Source organism: Euprymna scolopes, chromosome 23 (assembly GCF_053919585.1).
Source record: "Euprymna scolopes isolate OS-2025 chromosome 23, ASM5391958v1, whole genome shotgun sequence".
Taxonomy (NCBI): domain Eukaryota; kingdom Metazoa; phylum Mollusca; class Cephalopoda; order Sepiida; family Sepiolidae; genus Euprymna; species Euprymna scolopes.
In genome coordinates, this window is record NC_136504.1 from 9382676 (window position 1) to 9399405 (window position 16730).

Genomic DNA, 16730 nt, shown 5'->3' on the forward strand with positions numbered 1-16730 from the left:
AAAATAACAATAACAAAGTTTTTCCCTAGCGAGGACTATAATTGAGCGTAACCAGTTATACACTCCTTTTGAAATTTTCATCTCTATTTTTCTCGTTATCTACTGAATATTTTTAATGAAACCTTTATGAAATACGTTTCTTATAAAATTGTAAAGGTTTTCTATTCTGAAAGAAGTTTAAAAAGATTTAATGTAAAAAAGTTATTTCAAAGTTTTTGTTAAAAAAAAGTTCAGATTTTCTCATTATTCAGGCATGTATGACAAAGAGGGAGTTGCAAAAAAGAGTTGTGGTGTGAGGAGAATTACAAACTGAAACAGAGAGAATATTCAGACCTGTAATAATACAAAGAGGGGGTTACAAAAATGAGTTGTGGTGTGAGGAGAAATACAATCTGAAATAGAGAGTAGGAGAGTTTTTATAAATACATGTAAAACCACATTCATCTTTTTTTAAATCCAAATTAATAAATTAAATAAAATATAATCTTAAAAAGATACGATACAAGTTAGAAAAGCATTTCATCAAAGGCATGAAAATTGTTAAACAAAATGTTTTTACTATAGGCTTTAAAAATAAAGGTACAAGATTCAATTGGAAATTTATTTATCTTCAAAGTGCACTTTTATACATTTTACAAAGTAAGGTATTAAATTTTTATATCTTACTTTGTAAAATTTATGTGGTACGATATCTTCACGAACCCGAGTTGGCCGATGGTTTCGTGATTACCACATACGTTGACTGGTCTTTCTCTGTTTCCTTCCACGCCCACGTTGCTTTAAGATCCGTAGAAAGAATTGATGAGTATGGCCCAGTCGACGAAGGTTGAATTTGTTGCTGGAGGGAAGAAAAGTTGCCAAGCAATCAAAGAAAAAATGTCTGAAAGCGTTTGTTATAAACAATAACAACGTTTATTAACACAATCTTCAAACACCACGCAAGGGGAGTGATTGTGGTTGACTGGCGGAATAAAGTTTTCTTAGAAACTCTTGACTGCAATTAAGCAGCGTTGATGAAGAATGGCAACGGATTTGGTTCTTTAAGCGGCGGCAAAAAAATGAACCAACTCGATTTTTCGCTTTGGGTATCCTCTATTTATTGGCCCGAATACTTGAACAATCAGTGTCTGATTGGCCAGCCAATGGGGATTGCCGACTAATAGCTATCGTCGTAACAATCACTCAGGTTAGCCTTTGATTGGTTTTAGATAATCGGCCAATTAGTTGCAATCATTGGGAGGGGCTATACGGAGCAATTCTGTGATTAGTTGATGAATAATGTATAGCCGCCCAGTCCTTGTGCCAAGCTTGTACTCAATTCCAAGTTAGGCCGACCCAAAAATGATTGCCAACTTAAAAATATATTTATTGTTTATAATTTGATAAATTATGATTTTTCAGCAGGTGCAAACGTCTGCACTTTGTTTTTGTTTTATCTGTCATTCCCAATTTCTTTGCACTTAAAATGTCGGACTTTCAAACCGAATTAATTTTACTTATATAGTTCGTTTATAATTTTGAAAGGTCAGTACACCTACAGATGGTTTTTGTTTTATTGACAGATTTATAGGTCAAATCCTGTTCTTGCTAAGGTCGCCATCTCTTTGCACTCAATGACAGTTTATTACACTTGGTTCTTAAAAAATGTTGGCTACCTTAACAAATTTTATACTGTTCAATAAAACAATTAATATTATAATTTAATTAATTATTGTTTAATTAACTTCGCCAGTCAACCTTTTGACACTTAATTAAAAGTGTCATACTCCTCCCCCACTTACCGACATTTAACCTTTGGTTAAAGGTCGGTAAATCATGTTTAACGGTACATACAGAAGACATATAATTACAATGATTGATTACACAGTTCAGTTTTGTATGTGTCCATAGAAAAAAAATCAATTGTTCATCCTAACAAACAACCCCATCTTTTTTTTTCTACATCCCCCCTTTTTTTTTTGACATTTTAAAATATTACAAAAAATGTTTTCATTTTCTTTTTTTTTTTTTTTTTTTTTTACAGAATTATTATCTCTTTTTTTTTTTATATAATGATAATAATGACAACAACAATAATAATAAATGTTCATTGCAGAGTCCTTCATTTTTTTTTCATGCATTTGTAGGAAATTTTTTTCTTTTTTTTTTTTTCTTTTTTTTTTTAATGCATTTGTAGGAAAATTTTTTTTTTCATGCATTTGTAAAGATTTTTTAATCGATTGTTCCAAGAAATTCAGATCATTACACTGAAAGTATCTCCACCGATGGTAATTGCAAGGCTTCTTTCGGGATATTTGTGGTCTGTGGAGTTTGTATGTCACCTATTGGTTCAAGTTCGATTTGTTGTTCCAGTCTCTGCTGTTGATCAGTGACAACCGTTCCTGAGCTCCCAACATTCTTGTGCAGTTTAGTTGGTTCATTTCTCTTAAGCTTACTTAAACAATGGCGTACTATCAGGCTTGATGTTAACAAAACTGATACAATTAATAAGATGATGGCTATTACCAAAATTAACCAGGTAGAACTACCTACTTGTTCACTTTCTGTTAGGGAATTTTCCTCTCTAAGTGCATCGAGTTTATGTATTAATTCCCTTAAATTTATTTTCTTTAGAGGACTTACGACATTAGGGATTGCTTGCGGGGTCATGTTTGGAAATCCTTTTATTAGAGGTTCCCATAGGCTTAATCTACTAGTAAGTGTGATATTCATCAATGGTAAAAAAGAGTCGCTGGTCTCAAATTTTTCCTCGGCTTGGTAATAGGGAGGAAGGGTTATAGCGCCGCCATAGACCCCACAGCCCAATGGCACCTGCAGAGTGGTCAACGGAGGAGATATTTTTATTGTTTTGGGAGGTTTTCCGGTACATACCTGAGATAGTTCCAACTCATCTTTCGCTGCTATCGCCCATGCCCCATCTGTTATCCTAATAGCATTTGGCAGCATTACATCTAGGAGGACTTCTATTTGACAATGCTGCCCTATTCCCTTTTTATTATCCTTGAATAATTCGATTACACACAAATGGTGATTGCTGAATGTATATATCGGGCTATTAGATACGCAGGTTCCGAGTAGATCATGTGTACATTTTTCTGCCTCGGAAGAGGTAAGCAACATGAACTTTTCTCTAGTTTGATCAAGAGCAATATTTTCGGATTCTATTTTGTATTTTGCGACAGTTCCCAATCCCTGTTTCTCATGTGGATAAGGAATCGGTAAATTAATGACTTGAAAGACTTCATATATACTACCGGTATCCAACAATGGAAGTGACACCACAATCAGCAATTTACCATCTTCGATGAGAGTTAGACAACCCAATGACTTATAGTAATACCACAGCTCAGCTGTGGGATTCGCTGGCAATCTTAGGTGATGAGGTAGTTTGGCCTGAACTTCTAGTAAGTGGTCTTTTAATGCAAAAGGTTCCACTATATTTGGAGACAAATGACCCAAAGCTAACATATCAGACTGTGCTTGCAGGTTTTGTATGGAGTCCAACAGTGCTTGCAACTTTTTCTGCAATTGTTCGATGATTGTTAAAAAACGAAGATATTTTCTTATGCAATCTTCCAGTTTTATCACTCGGATCATTAATTCTCCAGTGATATTTCCGAGCTCCACTTGCATTTCCTTAAACCCCTCCACTAACTCATTTATTTTGCGACGGTTATCGGCTAGTTCCACCCTGGTTATATTTAGAATAGTAATACTATCCTTTTCTACTTGGGCCAATTTCATCTGACCTTTTTCAGAAGTCCTCAATCTTTTCTTTAGGGCATCTAATTGTTCCTCTGTTATAGTCCCAAAAAGTACGTTTAACGCTTTCCCGATTATGGGAAGTACCGATCTTTTTTCTCTATTTTGTAATAGTTTCAATCCATCCAAATATTTTTCTATAACCTCCACACTAGTTTTCATAATCTTTATGTCCTGCATAAGTGGGCACCACAGATTAAAACATTTCCCTTTTTCATTAGCTATGCAATCAATTTCCAAATCCTTTCCTACTAAGGTGACCTCGTCTATTTCTTTTCTCAACTTATTTAATAAGGAGTAATAGGGTTTGAAGTTCATCGTAAAAACTATTAACCATTTTGACCTTGTAATCGTTACTTCACTTGTTTTGCGAAAAATTACATTCTGACTATGTCGCAGGGCTGCTACTGTTGTCAGCATGCTCAGCAGGAGTAGGGACTTCAATTCAGCCATCCTACAAGAGAATAGGGGGTTAAATTCAGTCGGTTACTAATGAAAGGTAATATGGTTCCGTCTAACTTTAAAAACTACTTCTTTTCAAGCCTTCTGTTTATATATTCCTTCTCTATATTTTATTTTATTTTGTTTTGTTTTTCAGACGCATCCATGGAAACTTACATAACCATCTCTCTGTTATATAATGCCGGTTTTAGATTTTATCCAGCACACATGCTTGATTCGCTGAGTCACAACTTGGTGCAAGCTGGTGATCAGTTATATTATGGGATTGGCCCGATGTCAAGTCATCCCTTTTTTTATTTTGATAGCTTCTTAATCTGTATTTTAAAGGTGTATCTTCTTTTTCTTGATATCTTTTTCGTAACTCTGACAGGGGAATTTCGTCTTCACTCTCCCAACTATCCAATTCATTTTGCACAAAGGCATTTCCTACTTCTTCAATTTCTATTTGTGATCTAGCAATTGGGCTTGGCTCAATCTCAATTTCTGACTCCGAATCAGTCTCCGAGGGGGCTTCTACCCACCTCGTCCATCTCATACGTGGATTTGCTTCTTTTCTTTTAGGAATTTCCCATTCTTCTACTCCTGCTAATTTTAAGTCATTTGCATGAGCCTTTTTTACTTTGCCATTTATTTGGTCCCATACAACAAAAGTTACTGGACCTGTCTGATTAATTATTCTATAATAAGGAGACCATTTTTCGTCAAGCTTCCCTTGTCGTAGATGCTTCTTATGATACACCGGATCTCCTATTTTGAGGGTTACCTCTTTCCTCCCCAAGTTTACCCTTTCATTTCGTTTCTTCTGGGCACGTTTTATCCTCTGCCTAGCTTGCATAAATATCTTATGTTGATTTTGGAGGATTATCTGGTGAAAATCTTCTCCCAGATATTTCCTACGGGGTTTTAATAGATTATCAATAGGCAAGATTACATCTCGACCAAATAGTAAAAAATATGGGGAAAATCCGGTCACTTCATTAATAGAAAATCTTATGGCCGCTAATGCCTGAGTCAGGAATAAATCCCAATTTTCCTTGTCGTCTTTAGTGAGCTTTGCCAATGTATCTCCCAAGAATCGGTGGAACCGCTCAACCTTAGCATTAGCTTGTGGGTGATAGGGGGATGTTACAATGTGCTTGATGTTGAGACCTTCAGTTGTTTGTCTCATTACTTCATTAACGTTTTCTGGGCCATTATCAGATACCAGTTCTAAGGGGGTCCCAAAGCGCGGGATTATTTCGGTTAGTAATAGTCTAGCTACAGTCTGAGCTTTCTTATCTGGTACTGCATAGGCTTCCGGCCAGTTAGTTAGCCAATCCACAAAGCTAACTATGTATTTATTTCCCTGTGGAGTTTCCCCATAGGGTCCGGAGACATCTACACTAATTTTTTCAAAGGGATAAAATGGGACATCAGTTTCTTCAAGGGGTGCAATTTCAGATTTGCCGCTCCTCGACTGACAAACAACGCATAGGTTTACATGGTTTGTGACTTCCTTGTACAACCCCGGCCAGTAATATTTCCTGCCTATGAGTTCGTACGTCTTGTCAATACCAATATGCCCCATTTTATCATGAAGCTGTCTCAATATGTCCCCTCGAATCTGTTTGGGTATATACAACCTAGGTCGGACGTCTCCGTCTCGGTCAGAAAGATAGTATAGCAACCCATTTTGTACCATATATCTTTCTAGAAATGCTTTAGATGCTTTACCTGACTCTATGGTTCTTTTTAGCGTCTTAATTTCTTCATCTTCCTTGTATCTGTCTAATTGGGGCATTTCTTTTTTGGGGTTTTCATCCGTTCTATCTGTTTCATCTAAGGTGTGTCTATAATCCAACCTATGTGAGTTTATCATGTTTATTTGATAAAATTTATCATCAATTTCAAGTTCTTGAGGCGTCGATTCTTGTTCTAGCTGATTAGGGATACGTGACAATAAATCGGCACATGTATTTTCTTTGCCCGATAGATATTCTATGGTACAGTTGTATCCACTTATTTTTAAGGCCCATTGTTGTATCTTTTTATTTGTCAAATCTGCTTTAAATAGATATTTCAAAGGCTTATGATCTGTTTTTATCACGAATTGTGCACCGTTTAGATAATAATCAAGTTTTTGGAGAGCATATACAATAGCAAATGCTTCCTTTTCTATGACAGGCCACTTCTGTTGCGTAGATGTTAACTTGTGAGAAAGAAAGTAGATAGGTACTTCTTCTGGTATTCCTGGGACAGGACCGTCCTTCTCAGGACATGGTTGAGTTAGACATGCCCCAATACACAGGTCGCTCGCATCTGTGTACAAGATCATAGGTTTATTTATGTCTGGGTATGCCAATAAGGGGATCGTTGACAGTTGATCTTTCAGCGTATCAAATGATCGCTGGCAATCATCTGTCCACTTAAAGCGAGCACTTTTTTTTGTGAGAGCTATAAGAGGGGTAGCTATTCTTGAAAATGCAGGTATGAATCTTCGGTAATATCCGATTGCGCCTATAAAACCCCTGACCTGTCTAACAGTTTTAGGTTCTGGCATCGAGCGAATTACTTTGACCTTATCATCATCTGGCTTGATTCCTTGTTTATTTATGACAAATCCCAAGTATTTAGTTTCTGCCATCATGAACTGACACTTTGCCAGTTTTAATTTTAACCCATGTTTTCTCAGTTGATTGAATACCGTTTGAAGGTGTTGGAAATGTTCATTTATATTGCTCGAGAAAACTAGTATGTCATCGAGATATGCCATAGCAAAGCCTTCCAACCCTCCAAGTACTATGGACATGAGTTGTTGGAAAACACCTGGAGCATTAGCCAATCCAAAGGGCATAACTCGAAATTGAAAAAGCCCGTAGTGGCACACAAATGCAGCCTTTTCACGGTCATCTTGATCCAGGGCTACCTGCCAGTACCCTGATCTCAAATCAAGGGTGGAAAACCATCTTGCCTTGCCTAAGAGGGCCAGTATATCATCTATTAATGGTAGTGGATAAGCAAGCGGCTTAGTTATGTTGTTGAGGGCTCTAAAATCTACACAAAAGCGGTGTCCCCCATCCTTTTTGTCAACCACTACAATGGGAAAGCTCCAAGGAGATCGTGAGCGTTCAATCACCTTAGCTTCCAGCATTTCTTTGACAGCTTCTTCTACTAACTCCCTTTTGTGTATCGGAGTTCTGTACGGTTTCATTTTTATGGGTGGGTTGTTTCCAGTATCTATTTTCATTTGAACCGACTGAGTTCGTCCCAACTCCTTATCTGAGTTAGCGACAACATCTATATTCTTCTGAATTAAATTCACTATCTCTTGTCTATGCTCATTAGGTACGTTGATGTCCTTAGGATTAATTGTATTTTTGCTCATCTTAATTGGGCGTTTCTCAATGTACCTGACTTGCTTCCGAATTCTTATTGGCGCTACCCTTCCCAAATTTTCACCCTTGGGAACGCTCAAAGTTTTATTACCCAAATTTGCCAACATAACTGGAATCTTTCCCTTCTCATTTTCTTTTACTATCGCTTCAACTAACACTATTTCTTCCTCCTCCGGTATTACCTCCTCCGTTGAAATCACCTGGTATAGGTTTTCTTTATTTGGCTCTGAGGGGACTAGTTTGGCTGCGCAGGAGATAGCAGTTCGTGGGGGTAATTTTACACTGTCCGTAGTGTAGATCTTAATTTCCCCGCCGGAACTATTACCCAAGGGAATTTCTACCCCTCTTATCGTTAGCCGATTTGGATTAAAACATAATTGTGCTTTATTTATTTTTAACCAATCCTCCCCTAAAATCATGGTTTGGTCTAAGTCAGGTGCAATGTACAATTTTGAACCTGTCTTAATCTTTCCGATTTTAATAGGTAGGTGGATCATACCATTTAGTTTCATTTTCTGTCCATTTGCTTGAGTTACTGTTAAATCTGAGTCTTTCAACTTTATTTTGCTATCTCTTAGGTCTTCAAAAATTGAGGACTTTAGAAGCGAGACTTCTGACCCGGAGTCTATCAATGCTTCTACCTGCTTGCCCATGATATCTACCCTACACGTCATGTCCGAGCCCTGTGTGAATAATTCATATTCTTCTGCTCCTTTTGTGTTGGGAATATTAATCATTTCCCGTTTAGAGCAGGAATTTCTTGGATTATTCTTTTTAGGAGCAAGAGTACCCTTATTCTTTTTTTCTTTTAATGACTGAATATGGTTAGTTCTGCGACTTTTTGTTTGTGCCGGTGCCTTGGTGTTTCGTTTTTCTGAAGTCGAGTAAGTTACATTCCCGCTTTCAGACTTTGGACACCTTTGTTCGTAATAATTCCAGCGTTCATGCTGATTTGAAGTAATCCCCTTTTTTTTTACTGGTTGTCTACAGCTGTAACAACCATGACTCTCTCCAGACCATTTTCTATGGTAACCCTCCGCCTTTGGTTCCCTTAGTACTGTATGAGAGCCTATTCCCTCCTGTTGCCAATGATTTCTACCTGAAAATTTATTATTCATTTTTTCTCGTTTCCCACAGCCCAGAAGTCGCTCATAAAGCCTTTCACTTTCTCTGGCTGATGACAAAGCCTCCGACAGTGTCTTTGGGTTGGCTCTGGCCACATCTTCCTTAATGAAAGTATTGTTTATTCCATCAATGAAGAATTCAGCTAGCTGTACCTGTACAGCTGACCCTTCTCTCAGTTCAGAGTCTCTATAAGCCAGCCTTGCAAGACTTGACATTCTACTAGCCAGTTCTGCAAGCGATTCATTTTTTCCTTGTATCACCTTAATCAATGCTCGAGCAGCATCAGCAGGGTTGACAAACTCTCCATACTGTGCTGTGATTTCATCGAATAAGGCTTTACTGGAAGTATCCGAATGGTCATCAAGATAAGTTCCAATCCATTCGGACACTACTCCATCTGAATAGTCATAGGCTAGGTTAATCAATTCAGGGTCCGATAAATTATGGACCCTTTGTTTTTTTTTCAATGCCATCAGCCATGGTTTCAGATCTGCCGGTCTACCAGAAAAAATTGGGATCTTTGATCCAGCTGTTACCAACATAGGTGAAATATTTGAACGAGAAGTAGCCATTGTATTAAGAAAAAAAAATAAACACACCTAGAAGCTATTTAGAAATGAACCAACATGCACAATGAATGCAAAGAACAAAGAAAAATAGTCACTTACCCTGACTCTGTGGACTTTTCTGGTGAGTGGCTTGAGTAGGTTGAGCTAATTGCTTCCTAGGCTGGTTTCTGGGTGGAGTGTCGTTGTGCCGGTGAATATACAGAGTGTCGATCTTGTGTTTTGAAGCGCCGATACTGGATTCTGCGACACAGATGCGACGAGATCCGTCTGGTAATTAACCAGGGTCAATCCTGCGTCTTAAGGCACCAAATGTGGTACGATATCTTCACGAACCCGAGTTGGCCGATGGTTTCGTGATTACCACATACGTTGACTGGTCTTTCTCTGTTTCCTTCCACGCCCACGTTGCTTTAAGATCCGTAGAAAGAATTGATGAGTATGGCCCAGTCGACGAAGGTTGAATTTGTTGCTGGAGGGAAGAAAAGTTGCCAAGCAATCAAAGAAAAAATGTCTGAAAGCGTTTGTTATAAACAATAACAACGTTTATTAACACAATCTTCAAACACCACGCAAGGGGAGTGATTGTGGTTGACTGGCGGAATAAAGTTTTCTTAGAAACTCTTGACTGCAATTAAGCAGCGTTGATGAAGAATGGCAACGGATTTGGTTCTTTAAGCGGCGGCAAAAAAATGAACCAACTCGATTTTTCGCTTTGGGTATCCTCTATTTATTGGCCCGAATACTTGAACAATCAGTGTCTGATTGGCCAGCCAATGGGGATTGCCGACTAATAGCTATCGTCGTAACAATCACTCAGGTTAGCCTTTGATTGGTTTTAGATAATCGGCCAATTAGTTGCAATCATTGGGAGGGGCTATACGGAGCAATTCTGTGATTAGTTGATGAATAATGTATAGCCGCCCAGTCCTTGTGCCAAGCTTGTACTCAATTCCAAGTTAGGCCGACCCAAAAATGATTGCCAACTTAAAAATATATTTATTGTTTATAATTTGATAAATTATGATTTTTCAGCAGGTGCAAACGTCTGCACTTTGTTTTTGTTTTATCTGTCATTCCCAATTTCTTTGCACTTAAAATGTCGGACTTTCAAACCGAATTAATTTTACTTATATAGTTCGTTTATAATTTTGAAAGGTCAGTACACCTACAGATGGTTTTTGTTTTATTGACAGATTTATAGGTCAAATCCTGTTCTTGCTAAGGTCGCCATCTCTTTGCACTCAATGACAGTTTATTACACTTGGTTCTTAAAAAATGTTGGCTACCTTAACAAATTTTATACTGTTCAATAAAACAATTAATATTATAATTTAATTAATTATTGTTTAATTAACTTCGCCAGTCAACCTTTTGACACTTAATTAAAAGAAGATAAATAAATTTCAAATTGAATCTTGCACCTTTATTTTTAAAGCCTATAGTAAAAAGATTTTGTATAACAATTTTCATGCCTTGGATGAAATGCTTTTCTAATTTGTATATAAATTGGAATTTGTTAGTTAAGAAGCCAATACAACGCTGAATTTGTTTTAAATTAACGTTTATTTTTAAAAAATCAAGTTTGATCCGACGATATAAGTCTCTATCTTTTCTTGTTCCAATCAGAAAGAACATTCGACAAAATGATAACCGTTTAAGACCACAGTATTACTTTAAATAAAGAAGATGTTTAGAGAAAGGCCTCAATGATCACAAAACGTTGATGTCATGTCTCTGGCCCACATCTAGTTGTCTGATATTGCTAGAATTTGGCATGTGCAAAGATTATATCTCGATGCGTTATGTGGCAAATTGCAGCTCTGAATTAATAATCGTGTCTTATTTACATGTGTTTTAAGCGTAGCATGTGTGAAATATAGTCTGTTGAGTGCTACGCAGTGATCCGGTTTTTGTATTAAAAAGGACACACAGCAAAGGAGAATTTTGATGAAATTAAGAAACGTATGATAATAGTGACCAGTCGTAAAACGCTTATATCAAAATTTAAACATGACAGGAAATCTGTGTAAACGTGGTCTCCCTTCTACTACTGGTGAGGCATCTGTTAGTCGTTTAATCCGATATTTTGACAGATATACTTTTGATTATTCGCCAAATGGCCCTAAAGATCAAGATTCATACAGCATCATTTATGACCACTTGAATACGTATAAGGTATCTGTTAGATTAATTCTCCTGTTACTTTCTAGAAGCGAGAATTCGTCGAGTGCTTGAGGATGAATTTGGATATGTACCAAGAGGATTAGTCAAAGATTTTTTAAAAAACTAATCACACACGATTAAACCTGGGCCTACCAATATAATCTAGGGACCAACGCCCTGTCAATGTAATGAAAGCTTTTGAATTCACCACCTCAAAAGAAGGCAAGAGTTGAGCCCTCCATTGGAAAGGTCATTTTTCTGGGACTAAGACAAAGTATTAATGACAAATTTCTTGGTAAAAGATATTCGGTGACTTCAAAACGTTTTCAGACTTTTTGTAGACATTCAAAATTGCCGTAGACTCTTGAAAATGCAGTATATTATTGCTATACATTTTATGAGATGGCTGATCATTTTTTTTAAGATTTCAAGTTCAAATGAACAGTTACAGACGGAATTGGAATACACCCTATTAAGCTTGATTGTCACAGCTGGTGAATTTCTAAAATGCAATTAGGATGTGAGAACACGTTAAAAGAACCCTATGCAATTAAAATTATTGAAGGCACCTTGTACCACAATTATAGGAGCCTATTATGTTTTTAAGACAATTAAAAGAAACTATCAAAATCAAGAGGTATAGCAAGATTAGCAAAGGTATCTTCCTCATGTGCAGATGTCGCCAGATCAGAAGCGCGAACTGTATTTATTTGCTTCCCACAAGAGCAAATTAGGCACAAGGCCATTTTCTAATGTGGATTATTTACTTACCTACGAGACCAAATTAGGCACAAGGCCGTTTTTTAATGTGGAGAGGGGGACAGGGAGGGGAAAGGGAGACCAGCTCCCCCGAGAGGAGGGGGGTGCTGTCTCTTGGTATATAGGGTTGCCTCCACATGGACCAGAAACTATTGCCTCAAGGGCAAAGGTCTTTTAGTGCAGCATCTGCCGGAACAGATACTACACTTAGATCTTTGTTGGAGCGGCCAACAGATCAGAAGCACGAGCGTGTGACTATGAAATCTGCTCCCTCCCACTCTCTTGACGTTCCATTCTCTTTTGTATTTTCTTAACCGTGAAAGAAATCCCTTCTGCAGCTTTGATTTCCGAAGTCACTTTATGGTTGGAGGATCAACCTGGGTTGTTCTACAAAAATGGTCTCCACAGCGGCATTAAACGATGAATGAAATGCGTAACACTTAGTGGTTTCGCTTTAGAAAAAAAACTAATACATGTGCCACTTCCTTTGCTTTACTGCCATTACTTATTGAATTCTCGTCGTAGATTGTTCAGTCAGCTAGGTGCGTGCAAAATGAACAGCTGATGTTCAAAATTTATAAACATTTTGACACTTCCGTTTACTTAAAAATTCACCAAAAATCATAAAATTAACTAATTTAAATGAAATTTTCTATTTTTTATCAAATAATGATCACGGAATATAATGAACCCATTATTTTTATTTCAATCTTAGTGGAAATGTATTATTTTGTTTTAAACAAAAAACACTTTTACTAAAGTTATGGTTTTTAGTAGAAAAAAATGAATGAATTTGTTTTTGCTTTTTATGAAAATAAAGCATCATAAACTGTAACAGCAAAAAGTAGACAAATATTTTTTCAGAAACATTGCGAAAAACGCTCCTTAAGTCCGTATTAATGAATTCAATATAACTCGAAGGAATATTAATTTTTCGAACTACCGATGTTATGATTGAATTAAGCATTGTTTATTTAAATTTTCACACAAAAATTATATTTGCAAAAAATATTTCTATTTTCTTTTTCAGATTACATGTTTCGCATAATTTTATATGTAGATTTCTAATATTTTCCTTGCTTCAATGACGTATAACTTTCAGCATAACATAATTGTTCAATAATATTGAAAATAAAACAGAAATTTTTCATTTAAAAGTAGGAATATAGAAAAATAATTAAATTATTATATAAACTTTAGGCTTTAATCTTTCAAATATAATAAAAAAAAATAGTCGGAAACCTACAAAAATATTATAATAAACCTGCTTTCAAAACTATGTCTTTCTATCTTTTTCCCGCCATTTTTGTCCGTACGAAGCAAAATAATACCAACGGCAAGGCTGTTTGCGCAAGCGCAAAAGTAAGCTATAAAACAATTACGGTACATGTTTCTTTATGGATGACGTAATCGATTTATAGAAAATACGTGACCATTCTAGATTAAGGATTCCCATCTTCTTTTAATATCTTTTTATGGATGACGTCATTGTTTTAATTACGCCATCTCGTATGCTCGGTGAAAAGCAAACAAACAAGCAAGTTGCATATAGATTAGAAATATATGTATAATGTATCGTCATCCATTGACACCTGTTTCGTTATTAGTGTGGCTAGATGTAGCAAGTCTATCCAGGACGAGATTTGAAACTCGAATGGACGGTCAGATCTAAATATAATCAGCATTAAAGCTTCTTGAACTACTGTACCGACTTCTAATAAATTCTTACAAAATAAGTACTTCCACTGCCTGCATCAATTTTTATCGCGCTGTTCTGTAACATGAGATATCTATTCTATACAGATAAGTATTTCTTTACGTTATGAGGGAACAATTACTTCCTCTATTAATCGAATAATACGCTTAAATATGATATTTTAATTTATGCAAATTGCGTTCGTATTATTAAAGAACTAATCTTCTATTAATTATTACATATTACGATAAATTATTACATATTACGATAAATTATTACATATTACGAGAAATTATTACACATTACGAGAAATTATTACATACTACGAGAAATTATTACATATTACGAGAAATAATTTGCCTAGCGGACTTATTCGTAAAAAAATTTTAAAAAATAATAATGATAATGTCGTCCATCAAATTCCGTCACGTCAGCTGATATTTGGTCTTGACGATTTTAAAAATACCCTTTCTTCTCTTATAGATAAAAAGAAGAATTTTTACAAGAGAATATTTTACGTTGCACCGACCAAAGACACACCGTTGTGACGTCAAATATTCCCCTGTAATATTTTTTTTAATCTATAAAAGAGAGGCTTATTATGAGTTAGGATTTTTTTTTCGATACTTATTGAATGAATTTCTGTACAAAACATATCTAAGAACACTGCCAGACATATAAATTAGCTTTGTGTGAAATTTGCTCAGCCGTTTTGGAACCTATGAGAAAGGAACTCACACACACAAATGCACAAAGTGATTTTTATATAATAGAAGAGAGAGAGGGGGGAGGGAGATCTGCATATATAGAAAGAAAAGAGATGCCTAAGAAGACTGGTGTATGGATGAACAAGTGAAGCAACAACACCTTCCCGGCCATACAATATAAATATTGACAAGACCAAAATGGAGTCGGTGTTGTTTTGTTGCTGCTCTTTGACAAATATTTGCCAACCGAACTTCATCCCGCGCGCGATATTTTCCTCTGCCAATGAAACACGACACAGCTTCTTTCTTGTGTTTCTTGTCAGGGGAAACCGTAAAAACTTGAAATAATATCTTTTATATGTAAGCAGCAGTATCTTGCCAAACCCCGCAACTCTTTGTCTCCCCCCCTTTCTCCATTCTCCATCTCTTTCTCTCTCTTCCCCTTTCTTTCTCTCTCTCCCTCTCTCTCTCTCTCTCTCTCTCTCTCTTCCTCTTTCTGTCTTTCTCCATCTCTTTGTTATGCAATGCCGAATATCCCCCATAACTAACTTCCCCAAACACGTTCCGATTTGGACTAAAACCAAATGATACAACATTTTCTTACGCCTTTTAGGTTTTGGCGCTGTTTTTTCATGAGTTGAATCCGTTGAGAAAACGGTCACGGATATTCTTTAAAACGCAACCATTCAATGTGGACGCATCTAAAAATATTATTTCTGATTAGGACAGGTGACAGACTAACCCACCGCTAGCCTTCTATAGCAAACTAAAAACTAGATCGATAAATAGATATTAAAAAAAAAGAAAATCTAGCTGACGAAAAGATTTAATGCTAAAGCAAAATAAATGAATACAAATTATATTTCTAGTGAGAAAATAATGAACATGTTTTTTTAACTGTGAGAAATCGACGAAATTAAGAATGAGAGAATGACAGAAATTTCAGTTAAAATTTAGACATGACAGACTTACGAAAATGCTATTTACACTGGTCATTAACTAACCCGACAGACTAACGAAAACGCTATTTACACTGGTCATTATCTAACCCGACAGACTAACGAAAATGCTATTTACACTGGTCATCATCTAGTCTGACAGACTAACGAAAATGCTATTTAAACTGGTCCTTATCTAACCCGACAGACTAACGAAAATGCTATTGACACTGGTCATTATCTAACCCGACAGACTAATGAAAATGCTATTTACACTGGTCATTATCTAACCCGACAGACTAACGAAAATGCTATTTACACTGGTCATTATCTGTAGTTTCTCACCGATAATAACCAGCGGTTTTCCCTGGAGTTTTAATGACAACTATCCCTAGATGTTCAATAATCTTCACTCTTTTCGGTAATCATTGCAAATGAATTTGCATTAGCGCAACGGTCGCTAACTAATCTTTCTTACTGGTAATGACCAGTGCGATACATCATAGTTTTTAGATTTTTTAAAGACTTGGGGTGCATAACTTTCAGTGGTTTTCAGGTGCGTTTTATTCAGAATAGAATGGTCAGATAAAGTGCATAGAATTCGTATTTCTAATTAATTTTTATACATTTGCACGTGGTATTTAGTGTAGCCAACACATTAGATTTTATTGGTTAAAATTATTTTACTAACCTGTATGGTTCGCACTTGCTTCACGCTATAATAAAAATTTATTAATTATTCCAAAAGTAATTCATTGTTTAGATGAACCCATGTATATTTCTACGCTATTATCAACCTCATGTGTGATTGTTCATTTAATTTATTTTACACACACACACACACACACACACATATATATATATATATATATATATATATATATATATATATATATATATATACTAGCAAACGTACCCGCTGTTGACTGGGTTCAAAAACAGCATACAGAAAATGGACTCTGATTTATGAAAGCATGATAGGTTATGAAAAGGAAGGGTTGTAAAGAGATAGCTTCGAATTTGGGTGTATCAAAACCAAAGCAAAATATGATGAAAGTAAAATTAAATAGATAACCCCCATAATTTATTATACCATACCTGTTCACACTGAAACACTTATCACAATATTATGTGGATCTATATTAAAAAAAACCTTGTTAAACTTTGTGACATAT

The 16730-nt window shown here is 36.0% G+C and overlaps 1 protein-coding gene across 1 annotated transcript; it reads right to left on the reverse strand.

The window, feature by feature from the left end:
• Nucleotides 1–1992: 1992 nt before the first annotated feature.
• On the reverse strand, nucleotides 1993–10675 carry LOC145245738 (uncharacterized). Its single transcript, XM_080107330.1, has 2 exons — nucleotides 9392–10675; nucleotides 1993–4216 (listed from the first exon to the last, which is right to left on the reverse strand). Exon 2 carries the CDS (start codon nucleotides 4213–4215, stop codon nucleotides 2242–2244), a length of 1974 nt encoding a protein of 657 aa, XP_079963456.1. The 5' UTR covers nucleotide 4216; nucleotides 9392–10675; the 3' UTR covers nucleotides 1993–2241.
• Nucleotides 10676–16730: the final 6055 nt, after the last annotated feature.